Source organism: Poecilia mexicana, unplaced genomic scaffold, assembly GCF_051168715.1.
Source record: "Poecilia mexicana isolate PSO_F unplaced genomic scaffold, ASM5116871v1 scaffold_19, whole genome shotgun sequence".
Classification (NCBI taxonomy): Eukaryota; Metazoa; Chordata; class Actinopteri; order Cyprinodontiformes; family Poeciliidae; genus Poecilia; species Poecilia mexicana.
The window spans coordinates 5,604,337-5,629,686 of record NW_028263388.1 but is presented as its reverse complement, the minus strand read 5'-3'; the positions used below and the strand labels follow the sequence as shown (position 1 = coordinate 5,629,686).

At 39.6% G+C, this 25,350-nt stretch overlaps 4 protein-coding genes across 5 annotated transcripts; all 4 read left to right on the top strand.

The window, feature by feature from the left end:
• Positions 1–837: 837 nt before the first annotated feature.
• On the top strand, positions 838–7,569 carry gdf10b (growth differentiation factor 10b). Its single transcript, XM_014997971.2, has 3 exons — positions 838–1,201; positions 5,041–5,927; positions 6,219–7,569. The coding sequence occupies exons 1-3, from the start codon at positions 964–966 to the stop codon at positions 6,408–6,410; spliced, it is 1,317 nt and encodes a 438-aa protein (XP_014853457.1). The 5' UTR covers positions 838–963; the 3' UTR covers positions 6,411–7,569.
• A 150-nt stretch (positions 7,570–7,719) lies between these two features.
• On the top strand, positions 7,720–13,859 carry gdf2 (growth differentiation factor 2). 2 transcript variants are annotated; one of them, XM_088016526.1, is made up of 3 exons: positions 7,720–10,224; positions 10,275–10,593; positions 11,612–13,859. In XM_088016526.1, exons 1-3 carry the CDS (start codon positions 10,126–10,128, stop codon positions 12,511–12,513), a joined length of 1,320 nt encoding a protein of 439 aa, XP_087872652.1. In that variant the 5' UTR covers positions 7,720–10,125; the 3' UTR covers positions 12,514–13,859. The 2 variants fall into 2 exon arrangements, with proteins under 2 accessions (XP_087872652.1, XP_014853462.1); XM_014997976.2 differs by having other exon boundaries at positions 10,153–10,593.
• Positions 13,860–16,146: 2,287 nt separating this feature from the next.
• Positions 16,147–18,918, top strand: irbpl (interphotoreceptor retinoid-binding protein like). Its single transcript, XM_088001042.1, has one exon. It carries the CDS (start codon positions 16,147–16,149, stop codon positions 18,916–18,918), a length of 2,772 nt encoding a protein of 923 aa, XP_087857168.1.
• Positions 18,919–20,603: 1,685 nt separating this feature from the next.
• rbp3 (retinol binding protein 3) lies at positions 20,604–23,487 on the top strand. The gene is made up of 4 exons (XM_014997967.2): positions 20,604–21,814; positions 22,065–22,255; positions 22,457–22,599; positions 22,700–23,487. Exons 1-4 carry the CDS (start codon positions 20,621–20,623, stop codon positions 23,023–23,025), a joined length of 1,854 nt encoding a protein of 617 aa, XP_014853453.2. The 5' UTR covers positions 20,604–20,620; the 3' UTR covers positions 23,026–23,487.
• Positions 23,488–25,350: the final 1,863 nt, after the last annotated feature.

The window sequence follows — 25,350 nt, the reverse complement described above, 5'->3', positions numbered from 1 at the left end:
TGATGCGGCAGCAGAAAACCTGTTACTGTGTAATTGATTGTGTCTCAGTAGCCATGAGCCCAGACCTTCTGTACAAAGCAAATAGCACAAGGTTTTACCAGCCTAACACTTTCCTAAATATTGTATCACATTTCAAAAATAAGTGTCAAATAGCAATAAATGTTAAGTGAAGATGAACAATAATTATGGCCAACCAAAGCGGTCAATAGCTGTGTTACCATTACAAGTGTGCGCAAATTTTTGTCGCTATTCTGCTAATGTTGAAAAAACACAATTTGGCAATAGTGGTTCTTCCATTACATAAGAACTGAAACTGGAGTTACACGTGAATAAGCCTGTTCACGCAGTATGAAAAATCATGGCAATTTATGTAAATGTTACATAAAATATGTTCAGAAATCTGCCATGGCTAGCTAGCACTCATCTTCTTTGTGGTTTTCACCGGTAGTGACATCCGGTTGTTGATCACGTGACTTGTGTGATGCGGAAAAAAGTGTTTCCGTTGCTGTTTTGCTAAATACATTTCTTTCAATGTGGTGGAAAAACCACTTTCACTCTATCGAAAAATGTAGGGTTTTTTAAAATTGGCGTGTTTCCATTAAGCTAAATAATTTTCGTAATTTCAATTTGCGCATTGCTACGGTTAATGAAAAGCAGCTAATGACAGGAGCCCAATGGGAGCTCTATTTGCATCCAGTCCCTAAGAACAGCAGTTTACCTAATGGGCTGCCTGGTTCTTGTTGGCGGTGCGCTCAGAAGACGTCACCGCCTGTCATCCAGCAGCATCGCTTAATGCACGCGCCTGGGCCGGGCCGGTTCCGGGGCCAGGCTCTCCTCCCACAGCAGAGACAGCCGCGGAGAGCTTTATTATCTGTAAAACCGGCTGGACGTCTGGCTGAAAACACGCAGCTCCGTGTTTCACTCTCCTTACTTTAACTGCATTCATCCCTCAGATCGTCACTTATGGCGACTTGGCTTTTTCACATCTGGAGTTTGTTGGTGATCCTCGCGCCCGGCGGGGCTCACCTCGCGCGTCAAGTTGCCGGCGCGCGGCCGGAGGTGGATGAGCGCGTCTCTGCTCAGGAGAGCGCGAGCCGGGACGCGGTCTCCGTCAACATGTTCAAGCTGTACGAGAGGTACAGCGAGGAGCCGCGGAGCCAGGCGGCGGGAAACACCGTGAGGAGCTTCAAAGCTGTCCCGAGTGAGTCACTGATTCACGCATTCATTTCTATCGGTGAACTCCTGGTCCAACCTATTTCTGTTCATTTTGTGAATTAGATTAATTGGATTTTGTGAAACAACATTTGTTTCTTTAAAACACTGAAGATGTCAATATGTACTGTTTACAGAGCCTTCCTAAGTATTCACTCCCTTTCAACCTGTCTCATCTTACAGACGCAAACTAACATATTTTATGAGGTTTTAACTGATAGAAAAAACACAAAAATGACACAACACACTATTATGAATAGGAAAATGATTGTTCAAATTTTATTTACTAATAAAAACCCAGTGTACATTAGTTGCCAACCTCCTTTATTCTGATACTCCTAAATTAAATGCAGCAAATTATTTCCAGAAGTAAATTAATTAGTAAATAGAGTTAGTGCGTGTGTTATTTATCCTTCCACTGGCTCTGTGATGGCTGTAGAGGCAGCTTTAGAGGAAAACCATCATCATGAAGACCAAACACAGCAGACACATCAGGGAGAAATCTAAAGCAGATTAATGCAAATAATATTCCAAGCGTTGAACATGTCACAGACAGGCCTGCCGCAGGAACGCATTTTACTGGACAATAAACTGTCTCAGAAATTATTGCGAGAAAATGTAATATTGTCATTTGAGACCATTTTCAACAAATATAATATAACAGCGGATCTGGAAAACATTTTAAATATCCAGAATAAAGAAACAAAACAAATGGAGCTAATAGCGAAAGTTCAAGCTGGAAGACTCCGCCTCCTCCGTTCGCCCATCGGCGTCATGCTCATCTCCGACCTCAGCGCTGGTCCTCACCCGGCGCGTCCAATCATCAATCAAGCTCTGCATAAAAGGATCCACACCCAAGCCATCAGCCGGTTCCCAGCTGTGTTCAATCCACCACCGCCCCTTCTCTACCCACATCCTTCGGCTCTCCAGGATAGCACCCTTTCCTGACCTCCACCACCAGTGTCGGGGCCCCGGGGGAGAGCATCCCTAATCAGTTATCGGGATGTTCATTGAGTTCACATCAAATCTCAGCTCAAATCAGCTGCAGGGGCCCGAGCGCCAAAGAACTGTTATTCATTCCTGTCATTAAATCTTTTAATTGTTCCTTTTTCTCCATCTGAGTCTTTCCAGATTGAACAGAAACAACAACTACGATGGATTATGAAGTCTTGGTAACTAAAAATGCATTTAAAAAAATATTTAGACAGGGAAAACAGGCAAAAGTGGCGGGTAGTCCAAACTAACTACTTTCAATTTATTATCTGAAAAATGGAAATTAGCACAGTTAGTGTTGAACTGACTGACAGACCAGGCATCAATCAAAAAAATAAATAAATAAGCAGACTAGATGCAGTAATTTTAGAGGAGCTGCAGAGATCTGGACAACTACGACTGGTGCTCTAAGCAAACCTGGTCTCTATAGAAATCCCAAATAGTTTGATATTTTTGGCTTAGATCTAAATCCTGACCCGATATCACCTGTGGCAGCACACTGTGGGGACGTCGGATAGAGCTGAATGCATGAAAATATTGCGGATGCTTCAAAACACTTGAGGCTGGGGCGAAGGTTCACCTTTCAACAGGACAGCGACCCTAAACATACAGCCAGAGGTACAACGAAGTGGTTTAGCCCAAAAGTATGTGTTGCAACGGCCTAGTCAAAGTCTAGATTTACATCCAAGTAAGAATCTGTGGCAAAATTTTAACATTTCTGTTTACAGATACTCGTTTTTCAGTTTTTCAGTCTCCTGATGTGCAAAGCAGGTAGAGGCGTAGTCCTGAAGGACTTGCAGCTGTATTTGCATCGATTTAGTTTAGTTTATCCAGCACCAATTCACAACACGTGTCACCTCAAAGCTCCAGAGAGTGTTGGTGTAAATAAAAATTCACACTTTTCAGTTTTTTATTTGTAAAAACTATTTTAAAACCAAGCACTGTTTTCCTTCCACTTCACAATTTTTGTGCTACTTTGTTTGTGGTACAAAATTTCATCAAAGTACACTAAAGTTAAATGACAAAGCGTGAATCTGACCATTTATCACACCCAGGAAAAAATAGCTGCAGATCATTTATATACAGATACAGATTCCAGAAATAAGTGAAATATATATTTTCAAGCATCTATTCTTAATTATGCTTTAAATAGTATAGATTAAGAATTAAGTTCATCTTGGGTTTTAGTTTTTAAATTAAAAGGTGTGTTAAGCACAATTGCATTCACTTTAAAGGATAAAAGTACCAACCTAAAGGGTCAAGTTGGACTTTAAAGGTGCAATCAAAATGCTTTGTGGAAAGTTAGTTGTTTTTGTTGTTTTTTTTTTTCGTTGTTGTATTTTATGGCCATGAACACTGAGTGTTGATGTACCGTCCATCTCACAGCAGTAACCAGCCTCCCTTCGGGCTACATGTCTTCACCTCAGTGCTCCGACTGCGTTATGATTTACTGAACAGAGCGACTTAAAGAGTCAAATGCTGTTACCTCCTCAGTAGATGTAGCAGCCGAGGTGTTAGACAAGCGCCTATTATCACAGCCAGACACCGGCTGCACACCAAAAAAAAAAAAAAAAGTAAAGCCTCAGGAATAACTTTTTCTCCAATAAGCACTTCCATATGCCTGCGAGAGACCTACTGGACTAGTCCAATGTTTGTCTTTCAGACTGTGGTGGAAGTGCGGGAGACGAGGCTGAACTTCAAGAGTATAGCTATCAGGGATGAGGTTTTTGGTCATGCATAAGGCAAGCACTTAACCGTGCAGCGCTTAATATTTTCCATGCCACTCCGCTCAGATGTGTTGAGAAACATGTTGTGGTGAGTGGGGTTTTTCTCTGGTTACTGTTTCTCATTTACCGCAAACCTGTCAGAAGAGATGACAAAGGACGAGATAAAACAGATAACAGGTTCCAGGAAGCGCTCACTTTAGGTTTTGCATCTGATTAAGAGCATATCCGTTTGAGGTGAAAAGAGATTTTTGATTGTGTTTCTTTGTCTCAAATGAAAAAAGCAGCTAAGAAAGAGCTGAGCTATGGGTCCGTTAGATTCTCACTTTGTGATAAACTTTAAGTAAAAATACAGCTATTACAATTACAGCAATAATGTAAACCAAAATATATATATCTTTATCAGATTTTTAAACAGTAACAATTATTCCTGCTGCTGCTTAAAAAATAGAATGTAACCTGCATCACTCAATTAAGTTCATTTGTATAGCACATTTCAGCAACAAGGCAGTTCAAAGTGCTTTACATCACAAAAACATAAAAACACAAAATACATTCAACAATTGTGAATACCACTAACAGACATTGAATCTTGTCAAGAGTTAAAATCATCGGCACACAGGAAATATGTTGGTCAATGTATTTATTATGGTTGAAAAGCAGTTCTAAACACATGTGTTCTTAGTCTTGATTTCAGAGGGGTGGAGGATGCTCCTTTAGTTTATGCACCGTGACTCTCTGTGTGTTTTTTTGGGGGGTGGAATTTCTCCAGAGTGCCAAATATCTCTTTCTAAGGGAAAAGTCGATTAGTCTTTTTAGCTAGCTGGGTGGCGGTGCTAAGTAACAGGTGGGAGAATAGCAGTGCTTTATGAATCGATCCCTTGCTCTTTCTCTAACTCGATACAGCTGTCAGTCTGGGACTTTTTCTGGCAGGTCGTTAAGAAGTATTTAAACCATATGAATGGTGCTATAGAAAAATGTAGTAATTTTGAAAGCATTACCTTTTTACTTTGACACCAGTAATCAATCCAACAGTAGCTGTCACATGTGATTTTCAAGTCGATGAGAATTTTCTTGCCATCCTGCTGATTTGCCTTTTCATTTCTTTCAGGAGTTTTGCACGGCAAAGAGTTGTTCCAGTTCAATCTGTCTTCAATTCAAAACTCAGAGATCATCCTTTCTGCCTCTTTCCACTTCCTTAACAAGAGGCCCCGTCACCATCAGAGGCCATGGCATTTGAGAAAGCCTCGTCACCTAACCATCGGAGTCCAGCCTTTGCCCTCCTCGCAGCTCCTTTTCTATGGATCTTCTTCAAATTTGGGTCTTGCAATACCTCTTGGAAACATTAGTCTTATGTCTCTAAAGAAAGGCTCTTGGCAAACCAGAGATGTTACCACAGTGGTGAGACAGGCCAAGGATGTCAGTGAGCTTGTAATCACTGTGGAGGTTGATGTGGGGATTCAACAGAGAGGTCCGCTCAGCCATGAGCATCTGTCTCCGGCCAACCTGCCATACATTCTGGTATATGCTGACGATCAAGCTATAGACGAGCCAAACAGTGTCGCCTTGTCACTTCAGAGGTATGGGCCTTTTCCTGTCGGGGACGATGCATCAGCCTCCACTTCGGCTTCAAGGATCCGGAGAGAGCTACAGCTCCAGATTGAAACCAATGACATTCCAGAGGTTCATTTCAGCACCTTGAAAAACCATGAACTCTGGCAAAACACGTACTTCCCAGCTAAAGCAAAAGCTGAAGTCAAAAATGGGAGAAAGCATGGCCAGGTGGGCAGTGAGGCCATGAACAAGCCCCAGGTTTTAAATTTTGATGAACGGACAATGAAAAAGGCGAGAAGGAGACAGTGGAGCGAGCCCAGGGTTTGCTCCAGACGCTACCTCAGAGTGGACTTCACTGATATTGGCTGGAGTGAATGGGTGTTGGCACCAAAGTCTTTTGATGCCTACTACTGTGCCGGGACATGTGGATTCCCCATACCTAAAGTAAGTCATGGGAACTTTAAGATAAAGTCTCTCTAGAGGTTTATTATTTAAGCAATTATCTGTTGGGTGGTAGGGTGGCGATGATTATATCAACAGGAAGCATTTAAGACTTAAGAACTTCTTGTAATGCCAGTTGAGTCCAAGAGTTGACCTGTTGCTGAACAGAGGAAGAAGATAGATCCTTGATTTGCCCCCAGCTGTGATAGTGTATTTTAGATGCTTATTTTGGGAATTCTGTGTTGTTCAGTTAAGTGCTAATTGCTGTTTTTTTTCTACACTTGATTCCTTTAGTTGGCACATCCCTCTAATCATGCCACCATCCAGAGTATCGTCCGAGCTGTAGGAATCGTCCCAGGGATCCCGGAACCATGTTGCGTTCCAGACAAGATGAATTCCCTCAGTGTCCTCTTCCTGGACCCGGATAGAAACATGGTTCTGAAGGTCTACCCTGGAATGTCCGTGGATACATGCGGCTGTCGATAGGACCACCCAGTCCTCCAAGAAGTGTGATGATTGAAAAACAGAGAGAAAGTCTGTACTGTTGACGCTGAATGTGCAGGAAACCACGTCAGAGGGAAGAACTGAGAAATGGCCTTCTTTTTTAATCATAATTGTTCTTGTTTGTTTTCTGACCTGACTGAACGTTGCCTTAAAGCATGCTGCTCTATTAACAGTTTTTAAAGCTAATGTTTATCACTTATTCTGATTTCATTTATATCTATACATTCCTTAAAGAAAGGCTGAGGCGGTTCCCTTAAAAAACATGTTCAAATCTTTTTTGTTGGCTTCCTGGATGTTGATGAGGGCTCTTTTTTTGGGCAAAATATCCAAAGTGATTTTGTCTTAGCTCAAACTTTAAGCCTTAACTCAAGTGGACCGGGTTTTTGAAGGGTCACTTCAGACCCTGTGCAGGAAACTCCACTGTTAGCCATTTGTGTGTGGTTGAAGACGAGCTGGGTTTCAGCAGCTTTCCTCTCTTGGCTTTCATCTTTCATTTTAAGAACTCAACTTTTAGTCAAGCTGACAAGCTGCAACCTTATGGAGAGTATCAGAAACTGAAGCTGCAGAATGCTCAACTTGTGTCAAGTTAAGCTGTTGTCATTTCTGTGGCGTGGTGCTGTTTTATCATGAATAATGCATCATAATCTCCTTAAAACCAGCTCCAATAGCATTGTTTCTGTGTTTTTCGTGTAAAGGATGGTCTTCCATTGACTGTTCAAGCATGTTAATGTTTATGTGGTTGCATCGTTTGAGTCCTGGGGTGGAAAACTGTGTGATGCTGCCCTCTGCTGTGCAAGCCGGTGAACTGAGGAATGAAAAACTTGGTGCGCCTGTTCCAGATTTCCTTTCAAATGTAGTCCATAAACAAACTTGTACAGGTACTGATGTGTAAAATAATAATGGATTTTAAACAATAACTAAAATGTCCAATGTATGTATTCACAAGTATGTGACTATAAAGTGTAATTAAATTGTATTACAGTAGCGTGTATACTTGAACAGATTATATGGTAAGTTTATGGAAGAAAAGGTTGACTTGTATATACAGTCAATGGTAAATGTTGACGTTACATAAAATTGATGACTGCAAAGCTAATAATTCTAATATCTTTTTTTTTTTAAATATACTATTATGAATTAAGTGAGGATTGTGATTGTTTTTTTTTTTCATTTGAACAAATCGGTTTGAAACTACAGTGTGAATCTGGAAACAAAGCGTATGCAGTTTATTCCTATCTATAGTTTTTGGGATTTTTGAAAATATAAATATTTTTGTGAATTTAGATCTGTTAAAACTATATTTAAAACAAACCATAAACCCAAATTACACAATGTCCCCAGCTTGAAACCCATTCATTAAAAGAAAGCATGAAGCTCCAGGCACACTATTGTTTTATATAATAGACTAAAAAAAAAAAAACAGCTTGTGCAATGTGGGTCTACATGTGGAAAATTATTTGAGTTTTGTGAAACATCAATTCTTGCAATTTTTTAAATGTGCATATTGCTTTTGATGTGTTTCCACTCTGAATAGTTCATTAGTATTGGAATCAAAGGTGTGATTTGCTGTATCGCTTCTTTTCCCAATACATAACTGTCTTCTTTTAAGATTATTGCCAATATTTAATATATTTAAGGATCTTCTCTAGTATCCCAGAATTAAACTGAATTATTTAAGAACACTCCAGTTGGTCAGGTAATTATTAACTAAGTAATCAAAACTAAGTCAAACTCACGTTTAGCTTTAAGCACCCTGCATGCTGAGTTGAGTGAATCTTTGTTAGTACAGACAGTACGGCATAGTGTGGGACACTAAATTTTTTCTCTTGTGGTTCTTTTGCATTCAAATGCAAAAACAAGAATAATCTAATAAATACAAGATATTTTTAATGAAATGTAGCAGCCTGAATTCTAAATGGAAATAATCTGTAAATCATTTTAGATTAAAAACATAAAACAAGGGTCTGTTTTAAAATAATAAAAAAAATCTGAATATCTGTAGGTTAATTTATTTAAATATATTCACTGCAATAACAATCTCCTTCTAATACATAATTATTGGAGACAATCAAATCTTGTTACAGTGAAACCTCAGTGAAATTGGTCTTTTGACCTTTAAACTTCCATTAATATCTTCAAAGCCAAAGCAGCACAAACAAAAATGCTTGCTGCACAAACGTAGTCGAGTTGACTGACACCAATTTTGTCTGATTTGAAGAAGGGGCCAACTTCACTGAGGTGTTGACATACGACACCACCCACATTTCTCATGTTGTTTTTTCTTTCACTTTAATTTTCCTCCATGCCTGCAGTAATTACTATACTTGTGCCATTGCATTTTGTTGTCTCCTTTCACGAATGAATAACTCCATAGAGGGGAACTTACAAAAATCTTGAAAAGGACCCATTGGGAGCATTTTTAAAAAGCTCAGCGTGAACCAAGTACTAAGTGACAAGAGTAAGGGGAGAGGTGTCCTTCACAAAAACCTCCATCTATTGATAAATCCATCCGATGTGCTGATAGTGCAACAGTCCATAACTGCTGATAACATTGAGGTTGTTGTTTTCAAAGCGAGGTACAGTTAGTTTTGCCTGTCAAAGAAATGTAGGCCAAAAAGTTTTGTCATAGTCTCATCTGATCAGAATGAATAAATCATTTAAATAATTCAATCTGAATAGTACCTGTATATTGGGATCAAAGGTGTAGAATCAACAGTGTACTCTTGCGCCATAAAGTTTTGCCCATTTTCTCATGTTTCTGCTCTGATGAATTATAATGAGCCTTTTGGTTTCTTCTCTGAAATGAGTTCTCAGTTGACCTGGGCGGCCATCTTTTATGAGGTTTTTATCTGTAGCATACATTTCTCCTACTATCAGATGTAAAACCAATGTGTTCTACAGCAGCGTTTTCATTAAATACGTGTGCAAAAAACTTTGTCAATATAACGTTAACGTTTAAAAAGAAACCTATTTTGCAGTTGCGGTGTGTAAATAATAAATGTAATTAAGTTAATTCATGCAATAAGTCATTAAAAAAACTTGATCCTCCAATTACTTCCTGTAATAATGTGTCTTGTGTGACGTAGAAAAAAGTGTTTCCATAGCAGTTTTGCTAAATTAACCAATTACGATTTGGGCCCCCGCACCCCCAGTAAAACACCTCATCGTAGCACCAGCACATTTTATTGAAAAGCAAAATTTGTGCGTTTCCATTAATATATTCACTGTCACCCTGTCAGTCTAGCTGGAAAGCCGTATTGGTAAGTTAGTTTGTGCTTCTGTCGTACTCTTTTCATTTTTAGACTCTGGTCTGTGAGGCTCACGATACCGTTTATAACCTGAACCGTTTTAATCTTCTCATCATCTTAATCCCTGATCCGTCTGCTGTGTTTCAACACACTTTTCAGAAGAAGAAGTTGGAACCTGTTACGAGGTGCCATGTTCCTCCAGCTATTTCTCTCTGGTTGATGTGAATATGAAGCTGGGAAAAAGGCTCTATGTGGAAATGTCCGCTTGTCAAAAACTTCACATTTTCCAGTGCTTCCCTCATTATCACTGTGGAGTGTTTACAGTGTCTTCATTAGCAGACAGCCTCCAGAAGATAACGGAGCTTTAAAAAGGCATCAATGATGGTGATAAGCAGGCCAAGATACTTTTTTTTTTGGTTGACGCCAGGCCCTCTGTTTACTCTTGGAGCATGGGAGCGGATAACAGGACCGTCATTCTTGTGCCGGGGAACGCTGTTTTCAAACTTTCCAACCGCAAACTCTCACTTCAGAAGCTAAAGTCGTCGCCTGCTAAAACTCTTTTATCAAAATGAAGATATCCGGGACCTTCCTGCTCCAGACGTGCGTGACTCTGGTGGTCTCCATCGCCTCCTGCACCTGCAAGCCTCTCAGTAACAACTCCCAAAGCGAAGATCTGGAGAGGCTCCGCTTGGAGCTGTATGAGGATGTATTGGAGGAAGAAGACAAGGAGTCACAAATGGAGGACTTTTTGGAAAGCATGAAGGAAGGTTTCCTGAGGCAACTCAACCTTTCAGCCGTTCCACAGGAGGATCGTAAGATCTCACCTTCTCAGTTCATGGTGGAGCTGTACAACAAGTACTCCTCAAACAGGTCGGCGGTCCCTCAGTTTGATGTCATAAGAAGCTTCGCAGTCCAAGGTACCGACAGTGATGACGCGTTCTGCATCTCTGATGCAAACAAGACCAGAAAAATGGAGATGTAGTGAATTGTCACCATTGTTGTTGGTTGTTTTTTTGTTGCTAGACACAATTAGGAGAATATTATTTACTCTGAGAAAATACTGGCATGGAAGAAGTTTGTTAAATTAATGAAAGTAAATTGCAAAGTAAGGTCAAAAAAGGATAAGTGGAGGTGAAAGGTGAAGGGGCAACGGAAGCTGCAAACTGAGAAGCTGTTATTCTGGAGTGTGGGATTGAGCTGGGAGTGTTTTTTTGTTGTTTTGTTTATATTTTTCATTTTAAATTTGTTACCAACTTAAAAGTTCAAGAAATGTTTTAGAACCAAATTTCAATTGATATAAACTTTGTTTAAAAAAAGTCAGAAGCCTCACCTAAAACAATTTTAAGATGGTAAAGATACAAAGAGTACAAAATAAATATAAATTGAATGAATATTTATTTATTTACTTGTCTATAATTCAAATAAATAAGTATTTCTGGGTTTCTGAAATACTTATTGAGAAATGGTTATTTAGAAATGCAAAACATTAAAGAAGTATATGGCTGTCTTTGGAATTCTGTAAACAAGCAAAAAAATATACTTAAATATTTACTTAAGAGTTTATTTGGTTTCATACTTTGGCACCCATTTCCTTCTTAATTTACTCATTTAGTAATTAAAATAAAATAAAAATTCGACATAAAATTATTGAAAAAATCGTTCAACATAAAAATGTAAATATTTATTGACTTGCTTGTTAATTTTCATGCTTAATCTACAAATGAATAAATATTTTCAGATGGTCTGGTTTATTAATTTTTTGTCTATTTAAAAAGGGATTAATTTGTTCATTTTATTGTATGTGTTTCTTTATAAAAATCTAAATAAGTAAATAAATGTGTTTGATAAATAAAATAAATGCACAATGTGATTTAGTATTTTTTTTGTACAGACTAAATAAATAAATAAATAAACTTTTTTTGGTATCTTTAATAGATGTCATGACAATCGGCCCAAAGTCAAGGTTCCGGCTGCAGTTCAACGTCAGCATCCCGAGCCACGAACAGATCATCACCGCTGAGCTGCAGCTCTTCTTCTTCCCAGACACCGGGTCAAATGTAACGTCGCAGAGTTTCAAAGCCGCAGTCAAAGTCTACGAAGCTAACGGCGACAACTCCACCTCGTCTTCACGTCCGCTGGACAGCGAAGACGTGTCGGCCTCGCAGAGCACGTGGGCCACGTTTGATGTGACGGCAGCCATTCGAAGCGGGACTGGGTCCGGCCGTGGCGCGACAGCACTCGACGTAGCGGTGGACAGGGAGGCCTGCGACAGAGCAGAGGAGGGAGCGGGCTGTCTGAACATGAGCGCGTCTGTCGGAGACGATTCCGCAGCTGCTTTAATAATCTTCTCAGATGACTTTAACAGCAGGAGGAGGGAGAGACAGAAAGAGCTCAGAGAGATGGCCCTCCATGAGGAAGATCCTTTCCTTCACACGGGGGCCGACTGGGACAGAAGCCATCGAGCGCCGCGCGAGACCCCCCGCGTTCGGCGCCCGCGGCGAACAAAACGAAAGGCGGACGGGGAGTACTGCCGCAGGACCTCGCTCAGGGTCAGCTTCAAAGACATCGGCTGGAACAGCTGGATTGTGGCGCCCCCGGAGTACGACGCCTTCGAGTGCCGAGGGGTGTGTTCCTACCCGCTGACGGACGAGTCCACCCCGTCGAGGCACGCCATCATCCAGACGCTGCTGAACCTCAGGGACCCCAAGAAGGCCAACATGGCTTGCTGCGTGCCCATAAAACTGGACCCCATAACGGTCATGTACAAAGAGAACGGGCGCATCACTATCAGATACCTTTATGAGGAAATGAAGGTGGCGGAGTGCGGTTGCAGGTAGTGGGAAAAGAGTTGGGATAAAGCAGGTGGAAGAGGTGGATTTTTTTTGTGTTTTAAACACAGTTTATGCCAGAAAGGTTAAAGGTTAAGCAGCTGTTGACTTGTGCTTACCCTAAGAGGGATGTTAAGGTATTCTATATCAACACAATAGCGTCTAAAGTAGCATTGAAATAGTCGACATGCAGCTTTATCAGTCTCTCAAGCTACATTTTCTTTTGAATATTTTTTGATTATCTCTACAAAAAAAAATCCACAAATACTGAACCTCAAACAGATGGGTTTCCACTGTAATGTCTTCAACACTCCTTTAATTAAGGGATTGCACTTTCAGCACTGGATTTCATTTGCCATTACCTTTTTGTTAAATTCAAATAACGAATCATTATTGGTAAGTAATTATTTTTCTAGCATTTGAAATGACACCAAGCTGCAGGAAACCAAAACACAGACACTTTTTGCATTAAGTATCTCAGACTTGTCAACAATACTATCCTCATCCCTGTTGACTAAAAAGGCTCCCCAGAGGATAATTATGCCATGTTTCACTGAGCAGATGATATTTTTTCAGGATTCTGGGTAAAATCTTTGCCCCACACATGAACCATAGATTTAGGTAGAACATTGTATATCTACATTGAACAGTGGTCACATTGTTCACAGTTCAGGACTTTAATCTGGAACCTAACCCTTAAATTTTGAACCTAAGCTTCCTCCCTGTTCTCTAACAAACCACTGAGGCCAGAAACAGAAATGGATTTACACTGAGATTAGATCTCACACAGGTGGACTCAATTTATTAAATATGTAGTTTATGGTGGTCTATAACATAAAAATCTCAAAATACATTAAAGTTTGTGGCTTTGATGTGTCAAAATGTGAAAAGTTGCCAGAGGTATGAGCATGTTCTCATTTGTAGGGTTTAATCTGAGGTTGTATTTAATATCTGACAAGAATCCTGTTTTTTTGGGGTTTCTTTTTTTTATCAACTTCCAGTAAAAGCTTATAGTAGCAATAATAAAGTGAAAGGGTAAATACTAAATAACTGATTTTTAGGCATCATAACGGCTCAATTTGTACATTAACTGGTAAATAGAAATGTGTTTAATAGTAATATGAACTTTATCAGTAGCCTGTAAATAACTGCTTTCATGTATTTGAATAAGTTAAGCTATACATGGATGATGGATGTTTGTCTCTAATCGATTATACCAATAAAATTATACAGTTTTGCTTCAAAATTCCCCTAAATTTGTAATGAGTCTTCAATCTCATTTCCTGCTTCTCATGTCACCACTTTTACAAAAAAAGGTAATGTAAACAACATTAAAATAAAATTACACCACCCCATGTTTGACTATGATTCGTTTCCTGGAGGTACTTTGGATGTTCTTCTATGACCTCCTACAGGAATTCCCACTGTTGGAGTCATTTCCAAAGGGTGGCCCTTCACCAATGTTTCTGTTTCAGTTTTTATTGCACATACTGTTAGATTTGTAAACATTTAAAGTCAGTGACACCAGCTTATCAGAAGTGGGAAGGACACATGATTGTGCAAATACTTGGACATCCTGTATTTGGGGCCCATAATTAATCTTGTTTAAGAATAGCATCAGAACCCAGGCCATCACCATTTAAATGTATGCAAAGCACCAAGAGAAAGGACACATTCCATGAAATCAAAATTAAAAATCATGGAGGCCCTCTACACAGGAATTAGATTTTTATACAGTAAGATGCAAACCAATCCATTTTGCTCATCTAAACAGGGCCATCAGTCTAAGTTCTGAATCAGAAGCTCTGAGGGAAAGAGTCATCGCCAGGTGCAAACTGGCCAATCAGAAGCAGGCTTCACGAAATATGTGGTTTAAGTCACACTCCCCATAAAAGAAGGCATAGAGTCCAGGTAACATTTTATTCCTACCTCATTCTTAGCAGGAGGAAGAGCACCAGAGAGAAAACCCAAAAATGCCAGTAGCTGCATCTCCCTTGTCCATATAATTACCATATAAAAAATAAATTTGCATAATGGAAACATGGCAATTTCGGAAAAAAAAACAACTCGTTTTTCAATAAAACGTTTTGGTGCTGAGGTGGTTTTTCGAGCCGTATCAAAATTGGTTTATTCTGCAAATTTGCTATAGAAATACTTTTTTTCTGCATCACATACGTCACAAGACCAACAACTGGATGCTGCCACTGGTGCAAAGCAAGAAGAAAAAGACACCAGGAAGTAGTTGGAGGATGATGTCGTGACATGTTTTTTAATGACTTAACATGTGAACAAACTTATTCAAGTGTGATTTTATTTGCATTTGTTATCTAATGGAAACACCGCATTTGCAAAATTGTGTTTTTTCGACAGTAGAAGAATATTGACAAAGTCTAGCACACATTGGTAATGGAAACGCCAATGCATAAGCTGTTCTCATACTGAAGATTTTAAGCATCCTATTGTTATTCTATAAAAATACATGTCAGTTGTAAATAAATCTGGTTTTAAAGAAATGAAGAATTATTGATTAAACATGGATCATTTCAAATTTGTTTGAATATCATTATTTGCAAAAAATTGTTATGTATAATTGAAGAATATTGACAAGAAATTCAGATCAGACAATGTAAAAAAAAAAAAAACCCTCACACATATGGTTCCAAGAAAGCTCATGAATGAGTAAGGAGGTCATTTTGGCTAGATTTAAATGTCCTTGAAGGATATTATGAAGTGACCAGAGCAGTGAAATATGTTTTTGGGTTCACCACTGAGCTAATTTTCTAGTCTCTTATGAAAATAAAGAGGCAGACAACTGTTTTAGTTCATGCAAGTCTACTTAAATAATTCTAATCTCAGACAACCGATTCAACACAGGAGAGCCAAAAAAATAACAAAAAATATCTCTGAGCTGTAGTGACCTCTTTAGATAATCCATGCATAGATTAAAACTGCTTTAAAGGCAAAAAATAAATGTGGTGTCCAGATTGGAACATCCCTTTTTTGTTTTTATTCTTGAACACTTATTTCTTGATGTAGGACATCTTGCTTTATCTCTATTGTTAAGCCCCTTTAGTCTAATGTATATATCCTCTTACCTGTTCAGATGACGAACCCAACTCAAAGTCCACACAAAAGAATATTTGACAGAATTTTGTGTCATGATTAGCATCCAAGGTGTTGGCACAGACAGGCTTGTATTATGTAAGGCGTGAAAGGGCATTAAAAGTTAAGGCGATTAAAATAACTGAACACCATGTGGTGTTGGAAAACAAGATCCACATAGATGCATTTCGTCTGAGCTGAAAATGTTCCTGGATCAAGGTCTTGTAATAATATCAGCTGCCATGCCAGGTTGGCTGGTATTTTTCCCCCATCCAAATCAAATTTTGTGGCATTTTTTAGAGATCGTGTAATTATGTCAGCCATAGAATGACCCAGACAAAATTTCCATTCTGTCATCTCTTGCGTGCTGACTGAATCACAAAAGATAATGAGATCAAGGGTTTATTTGAGACTAAATCCTCTTATGCTGTATGTTTTTGTGGGAAAAAAACATTAAAAAATACTTTATCTCTGGACACAGACTAACAGAGCTCACTTGACAGGACGCTTGAGATCTTTTATCCTCGTGAGACTTCAGTCATGACAAACCAACGGACATCACCCCTGCTGTGGATACTACTTCTATCAGCTCTACCTGTTACCTCATCCTTCCAGCCAGCTCTCATATTAGAAATTGCCAAGATTCTTATGCAGAACTACTGTCTTCCAGAGAAGCTTTTTGGGATGCAGGAAGCCATCCAACAAGTTATCACCAGTGGAGAAATCCTGCAGATTTCAGACAAGAAGACCCTCGCAAGTTTGCTCACAGCTGGAGTTCAAGGAGCCCTGAGGGATCCACGACTGACGGTGTCATATGAGGCTAATCCTGTTCCTGTTGTGCCGCCAGTACTGCAGACGCTCTCAAAAGATCAACTGAGGCGGCTGGTGAGAAACTCTTTTAAGGTGGATATTTTGGAAAACAACACTGGCTATTTACGCATAGATCAGATTATTGATCAAGAGACGGTAGCAAAGGCTGGCTCTCAACTGTGGGACAACGTCTGGAACAAGATGGCTCAGACATCCTCGCTAATCTTTGATCTGAGGTACAACACAGGTGGAGAACTTTCTGGGGTTCCAGTGATAATCTCATATTTTTCAGATCCAGAGCCCCCCATTCATATTGACACAATATATGACAGGTCCTCAAACACAACCAAGGAGTTGTGGACCATGTCATCAATACCAGGGAAACGATATGGTAAGAAGAAGGATGTAATTATTTTGACAAGCAGGCGCACAATGGGGGCTGCTGAAGCTGTGGCATACACGCTAAAGAAACTTAAGCGAGCCATTATAGTGGGAGAACGATCAGCTGGTGGGTCAGTAAAAGTCCAAAAGATCAGAATTGCTCAGTCAGACTTCTACATAACAGTTCCCGTGGCAAGATCCATTAATCCAATCACAGGCCAGAGCTGGGAAGTAAGCGGTGTTTCGCCAACAATCAATGTATTGGCAAAGGAAGCTGTCTCAAAGGCCAAATCCCTTCTGGCTCTGAGGTATGCCATCCCAAAGATTATGCAAATCATCTCGGACATAATGAGAGATACATATGCTTTCAGTGACAGAGTTTCAACACTTCTGCAACATTTGCAGTCAACAGACTTATTATCTGTAGGATCAGAGAAGGACTTAGCTGTGAGACTCAACCAGAACCTCCAGACTGCATCTGAAGATCCTCGATTAATTATCAGATACATGCAAGATGATGATGCTGGTATAGAACAGGACCATGAGCTTTATACAATACCAGATAATACGGAATTATTAAAGGCATACGTTAACAGAGTGTTCAAAGTGGAAGTTCTTCCGGGTAATACTGGGTATCTTCGTTTTGATGAATTAGCAGAGACTTCTGCTGTACCTGAACTGGAAAAGCTCATGGCTCAAAAGATTTGGGAACCCCTCAAGGACACTGATAACTTGATCATTGATCTACGATACAACACACGTGGATCCTCTAATTCTTTGACACTTATGCTGTCTTACCTGTGCGACTGCTCCCAGAAACAGAACTTCTTCACAATAAATGACCGAATTAAGAACACAACAACAGAACACAAATCTCTTTCGAAGACTACAGGGCCAGTTTACAACTCCAGACATGGAGTTTATGTGCTAGCAAGTTACCACACTGCAAGCACTGGAGAAGAGCTTGCTTACCTGATACAGTCCTTAAGCTGTGGCACAGTTGTTGGGGAAATTACATCTGGCAACCTCATGCACTCAAAGACATTTGAGATAGAAGGGACAGACATTGCCATAACTGTCCCTTTTATAAACTTTATAGACAACAATGGGGAATACTGGCTGGGAGGTGGTGTTGTCCCTGATGCCATTGTACTGGCAGAGGAAGCTTTGGACCGTGTTTATGAAGTTATGGAGTTTCACAAGGGACTCAGGACCCTTATTGCAGGAGTTGGGGAACTGCTGGAGCAACACTATGCAATTGAAGAAGTAGCAATAAATGTAAGCCAGGTGCTGTTAACTAAATGGAGGGAGGGGCTGTATCGATCAGTGGTCGACTTTGAATCTTTGGCATCTCAACTGACAATTGATCTCCAGGAGAGCTCAGGTGATCACCGCATTCACGTCTTCCACTGCGATGTTGAACCTGAGTCACCTCATGACATCCCGAAGATGCCCTCACCAGAAGAGTTTGGATACATAGCTGAATCTTTGTTTAAAACTGAGGTTTTGCCAGGTAACATTGGTTATCTGCGCTTTGACATGATGCTGGACATAGAAGTGGTAAAAGGAGTTGGACCACAGCTCCTAAATTCAGTGTGGAAGAAGATGGTGAACACCGAAGCCCTCATAATTGATATGAGGTACAACACCGGTGGGTACTCCACAGCGGTTCCCCTCTTCTGCACGTATTTCTTTGACGCTGAACCACCACAGCATCTCTACACCATTTATGCCCGTGCAACCAACACCTTGACTAAAGTCATGACATTTTCTCACATTAGGGGTCAAAGATATGGATCCTCAAAGGACCTTGTCATCCTGACAAGTCATATGACGGGCTCACCAGCTGAATTATTTGCCCGCGCCATGAGTGACCTTAATCGAGCTACGGTTATTGGAGAGCCAACAATCGGAGGGTCTTTGTCCAGTGGGACCTATCAGATTAGGGACAGTGTACTGTACGCCTCCGTTCCTAACCAGATTATTTTAAGTCCCACAACTGGGAAAGTGTGGAGCTTTTTAGGAGTGGAGCCACATGTTTCCACCCAGGTTACTGAAGCTCTTTCAGTAGCACAGACAATTATAGCAGCAAGGCTCAAGAAGAAAGAGCAAGAACAATGAAAAAGGTATCCACTTTTAGAAGACGTTTATTACACATAGACAGAAGTTTTAATTTTGAAAGCATTTCCCGTAGATTCTTGCTAAAATAATTGACAAAGGATGATGCTTAACAATACTACTATATTGCTATGTCCTCATATCAAGAATTAATGTGAATCATCAGATAATGTTTTCAAGGCATTTGTTTATGGCAGCATCATAAATGTCAAATTTATGCTTCTTTGATCTGATTTTGTCATGTTGGACCCTTTGTAAGTCTATTATTTATATAACTTTATTGTAATATTCAGTTATGAAGCATAAGTAACACAGGCCAACAGCACTGTAAATTGACAATTACGTCCTATCATATGAGATTACATACTTGAAGACGTGTATGTAAAATAAAAACACAAAAAGGAAAGAAGAGCATGAATTCCAGCAATATGAAGCGCATAAGAAGAGGTAGTTGGCTTAAAACCATAGGAAAATAATTTTGGTACTTATTGTGAGGTTTATGGCATCTGTGTTTTGAGTCCTCCTGAAAAGATTTTTTATGATTGAGATTGTGGTTAAATTAGAAGGATTTTCATCTTTGTATGTGAAATTTGCCCATCCACTTTAAGAGTCTGGTTATGTGAGTTATTGGTTTGTTTTTCAGTTCATATATGCTTATTACATTTTCAGTGGCAATCATCACTTTGTGTCAACTTTTTGTCAATCTGAAATGTTCCACATTATTCCAAAGTAAATGAATAAAATAAATGTGGCGTCATCATCAGTTACAAAAAAAAACATGTAATTATCCAGACTTTTCACTAATTGATATTAGTGATAATTTAGTTAGAGTGACATGTTCCTCTGGTTTTTGGGAGGCTTTCCCTTTTACTTTTGCTCATGTATTTGCTTTTTGTTATGTGAATTCCTCTAGTTATTAGTGCCTGTAGTTAGGCCTCCAGTGTTTCACTGGCTAAATGTAATTTCCTGAGTTAACTTGGTTAAGTTAATGTTTTTACTTTTGTTCAGGGAAAGTTCTTTTGTGCTCCAATGTCCAGAAGAGGGCGGTCTTACCAAGCAAACCTGTGGTTCCTGTTCACCTCAACTCAACTATGTTACTGCAAATAAATGTGTAAAATGAATCAAACAGTAATGATTATGTCTCTGAAGTAATTGTTTTAGTTATTTAAAGGTAAGGAACAGATTAGCTGCCTGTTTCTTACAGGTATTGTTCTTGCAGTACTTGAAGTTTAGTTGTTTTTTTTTTCTTCTTCTTCTGCTTTCATATTAAACATGCAATAAAACTCATTCAACGCATTAATAGGTGAAAATTACAGATGATTTCAAATTGCATTTTGGCAATCAAACGACTTACTAAGGAACAATGAATGTTTGTGGCACTCTTAGAACCCTTCTAGATGTTTCTGTTATAAAACGGTGATTACCTGGCACAGACAGCCTTAAATAACTGTCCAGACTATATTGTGCAAAGACCAAGATCCCTGCCAACACCTTGTTACTACACATACATAGCTTGTTTGTTATTCTCTTCCGCAAACACTCAGGATAATGCGATTAAAAGTTTATTGCGGAGTAAATCCTCTTATAAAGATGTTATCAGAAACCTTACAGCCAAATCGGTGCCACTTGTCAAAGGACCGAACTAGAGACGTTGGTTCAGCTTCAAATTTTCCTATACGCTCACTTTTTCTCAGACAAAAAAAAAATGGCAAAGACTCTTTTTCTAGTGGCATCTCTGCTGCTTTTGGGGAATGTATCTTTTCTGCATGCCTCGTTTCCACCCAGCCTTATTGAAGACTTGGCAAAAATCGTCATGAACAACTACTGCTCACCAGAGAAGCTGGTGGGGATGAAGGAGGACATTGCAGTAGCCACAAGCAACACTGAAGTGCTCAACATCCCAGACGGTGAATTACTGGCCGACGTCCTAAGCAATGGAGTCCAAACCACCGTGAGTGATCCACGGCTGACGGTCTCCTATGAGCCAAACTATATTCCTGCCGTTCACCCGGAGATGCCTCCGCTGCCCCCTGAGCAGCTTATTACTATTCTCCAGTCAACCATCAAGCTAGACATCCTGGAAGGTAACATTGGCTACCTGAGAATTGATCACATCATTGGGGAGGAGGTTGCTGAGAAGGTTGGTGCTTTGCTTGTAGACCTTGTCTGGAATAAAATCTTGCCCACCTCAGCTCTGATCTTTGACCTACGCTACACCGGTAGCGGGGACATCTCTGGCATCCCTTACATAATCTCTTACTTCACCGAAGTCGAGCCTGTGATTCACATTGACAGCATATATGACCGACCCTCGAACACCACCACTAAGCTGATGTCTATGTCCACACTGTTGGGAGAGAGATACAGTGTGACCAAGCCTCTGATTGTACTCACTAGCAAAAACACAAAGGGCATCTCTGAAGATGTTGCCTATTGCTTCCAGAACCTGAAGAGAGCCACCATTGTTGGTGAGAAGACCGCTGGGGGCTCAGTGAAAGTCGATAAACTGAAAGTGGGCGACACCGACTTCTACGTTACGCTGCCTACCGCAAAGTCCATCAACCCCATTACAGGCTCAACCTGGGAACTGACAGGTGTGACCCCAGATGTGGAAGTGAGTGCAGAAGATGCCCTTGCTACTGCAATCAGGATTATCAACCTCCGAGCTCAAGTTCCAAGCATCATTGAGGAATCAGCCATCTTGATTGCCAACAATTACGCCTTTGAGAGTGTTGGGGCAGATGTTGCAGAGAAGCTGAGAGAGCTTCTGGCAAATGGAGAATTCAGCAGTGTTGTTTGTAAAGAAAGTCTGGAGACAAAGCTGTCAGCTGACCTCAAGACCCTTTCCGGTGACAAGAGTCTGCAAACCGCCACCAACACCCCAGCCCTACCACCAATGGTAAATTGATTTTTTTCTTTCATTGTTTGATTGGTATGTTGTCAAAGGTTATTTTAAGGTAGACAGCAAACTTTTGGGTAATCTCCAACTGAAGATGACTTAAAGAGAACTTTCTTTAAATATAGAGTACATTAAGTTGTGTAAATGCTTTCAGATGCTTCAATCTGGAAGCATCAGAAAGTAAGTTCAAAAATATTTTAATGTGAGATGTATTTTGTGATGCAAATGTCTGTCTGTGTTCGTTTTGCAGGAATATTCTCCAGAGATGTACATTGAGCTGATCAAAATCTCCTTCCACACTGATGTGTTTGAAAACAACATTGGCTATCTCCGATTTGATATGTTTGGAGACTTTGAAGAAGTCAAGCCAATTGCCCAGATTATTGTGGAGCACATCTGGAACAAAGTTGTGAACACAAATGCTATGATCATTGACCTCAGGTGGGTTTTCTTTTCTGAATTCTTTTAGCTCATGTGTAAATTGTACCTAATGATGTATATTACCATCTCAACAAAGACAACTAAACTTAGCTTATTCTCTGAGTTTCTGTGGGACCCTGCCTTTCTCGAATGCGTAAAAATGTAAAGGTTCGGAAACAAAAATGTTCTTTTTTTTGTTTTGTTTTTTTCGTTGATTTGCAGGAACAATCTTGGTGGACCGACAACAGCCATAGCGGGTTTCTGCTCTTACTTCTTCGATGGGGACAAGGAGATTCTTCTAGATAAACTCTACGACAGATCATCTGGAACCACAACTGAGCTGCGAACTCTGGATGAACTTACTGGTAATAAAAAGACAATTAGCATTATTGTAAAAAAAGACCTTTGCTACAGTGAAGGAAGTTGACTAAGAGTTATCCAACTTGATTTCAACCATTCTTTCAGGTGCAAGGTATGGCTCCAAGAAAAGCCTCATTATTTTGACCAGCAAGGCTACGGCGAGCGCTGCGGAGGAGTTCGTTTACATCATGAAAAAGCTAGGCCGCGCCATGATTATTGGTGAGACCACTGCCGGGGGTTCCCACCCACCAAAGGTCTTCCCTGTTGGTGAGAGCAACATCTTCCTCAGCATCCCCACGGTCCACTCCGAGACTTCAGCTGGGCCAGCCTGGGAGGGAGTAGGTATCACACCCCACATCCCTGCTGCGGCTGAAGCTGCCCTTGAGGTGGCCAAGGGCATCTTAAACAAGCACCTGGGAGGCCAGCAGTAAACCTCGTGCCGTGGAGATCTCTGTTTCCCCTTGGCAATGAATTCTGGGCTTGTTTGTGAGAACAATGTAGGTCAGAGTATGCTGTTCCTAGTTCTCAAAATAATTAAACCTTGTTTTTTGCAATGTAGAGGTTCGGTTGTACGTAGGGTAATGATGGCTATTTCCGCAAAATGAATGGAAGTGGAAAAACTATTGTAATTCTTGTGTAAATGTGAGTCTTACTGCATGTGTGAGTGAGAAAGTGGATGTAATATGCCTTCGACATTTGCTTTTCCTTTGTTGTGCTGTGGGCTTGATATGCCAGGTTTGAAAAATAATCACTTTAAATATCTAACGTCTCCACATGTAAAGTTGTAACTGTGGATGTAAAATGATGTTTGTCCTAAATTTCACGTCATGTGGACCTACTTGGGTTGTATCAATTCCAAGGGTGAGACCCAATAAAAATGGTTCATAACTGTATGCCTCATTTTAATTTAATGTGAAGAAGAAACAAAAGGTTCCTTTCAAAAAACACATTTGAAATGCAATTTAGAGTTAATTCAGACCAAAACGTTTCCTAGACTCTTGCACCCATTGGCACTAACACAAAGGCAACACAAGTTTATTTGTACATCACCACTAATGCACAAAAATAATTGGAGGTGCTTTACAGTAAAAATTTTACATTTGTCTTAAAATTAAAGTTATATAGGTTTAAGCAATGTTAAGCTTGGGTTCAAGAGTAAACAATAAATTTGCCAAGTAGGGGACAAAGTGTTGACAATTGTGGTGGTGTTGGGTATGAAGTCGACTTCATGAGATTGTGTGAAGACTTAAACAGGAGCAGATTAAAGCTCCATTACAAGTAAATATTTCTCAGAAGAAAAAGAAAATAAAATTAACTGTGGACAGAAAATAAATGAGGTAATAACAAAATTGAATTTCTCCCAATACACCAGTTCCCAGCTACAGTCCAAAACATGCATGTTAGGTTTATTGGAGATAATAATTAAAAATAATAAACTTTATTTATGCATCACCTTCCAACAATGTCTTGAAGAAAGTGTTTTATAAAATAAACGGAATGAATGCTAGTTAAAAATAAAACCATGATAAAAGAAGGTAAAAAGAAATAATAATAATAAATAAATATATATATATATATATATATATATATATATATATATATATATATATATATATAAAATGACAGACTGAGTGATGGCGACTTATAAAACATTACAGTAACCAAGCCAAGCTAACCAGGCATGGCAGACCTTCTCCAGATTACAACAAGGAGTGCCTGAACTTTAGAAAGCAGGGAGAGCTGAAAGAAGCTTGTTTTAGCAACAGAATCAAACTGTTTATGGAGTTTTAAGCTACAATCAAGGTTGAGTCTTAGATTTTTTACCACCTTGTTGGAGAGCGGGTACAAAAGACCTAATCTGGGAGAAATACTATATGAAATACTGGAAGAGTCAAACAAAATACATTCGGCCTTGTTCTTATTTAAGTGGAGAAAAGATTTGAGAAAGCCATTAATGTTGCCTATGGAGTTTAGCCTCTTCCACACACTTGCACAGTATTGAAGAGTCACAAGAAGAAAAGCCATAAGGACACATGTAAAAGGAGCTCTGATCAGATGAAACCAAAGCTCAACATTCTGATCTGATCTACATGCTAAACACAAACTGTGGAAGAAAACTAGTTTTAGACATTAGTGTGAACACACCGTCCGAGGCATGAAACATGGCAGAGGCAGAATCAGGCTATGGTGATGCTTTTCACAACAGGGTCAAGAAAGCTTGAAGATGGTTAGAGGTTAACAGAGGCTATCCTAGAAAAAAACACTATTAGCTGCAGAACAGATTGGGACAGAGCAGTTCTGGGCGCACTTAGGCAAATCTGCTAATAGTTGAACCAATTTTTTATTCAGCATTTCAGCGCTTTGCTAACTGTGAAAATATTTTGTGTACTTAGCAGTCTTAGCTTCCTTAGCATTTGCTAACTTTGAAAACGTTTAGCACTCTTGTCTTCCACTGAATTAATTTTTTCCCGATGAATTCTAATTTACTTGGCTGTTTTGAAAACATTCAATTGAATAAAGCTTGACATCTGTGTTGAGGGTTTGGTTATTGACTGTTAATAATTCTTCAAGTAGTTAGACATTTATATTCATGCTCTATTCAAGTTTCGTTTCTTCTTCTCATGTTTTCCCTCACTTATTATTATTATTTTTATTTTTATTTTTTGCAATAACTGAATTTCAAACAAGAAACCTACAGAAACAAAATAAAACATGGACAGTAGATATAACTACAATACCTCAGTGCATTATAGAAC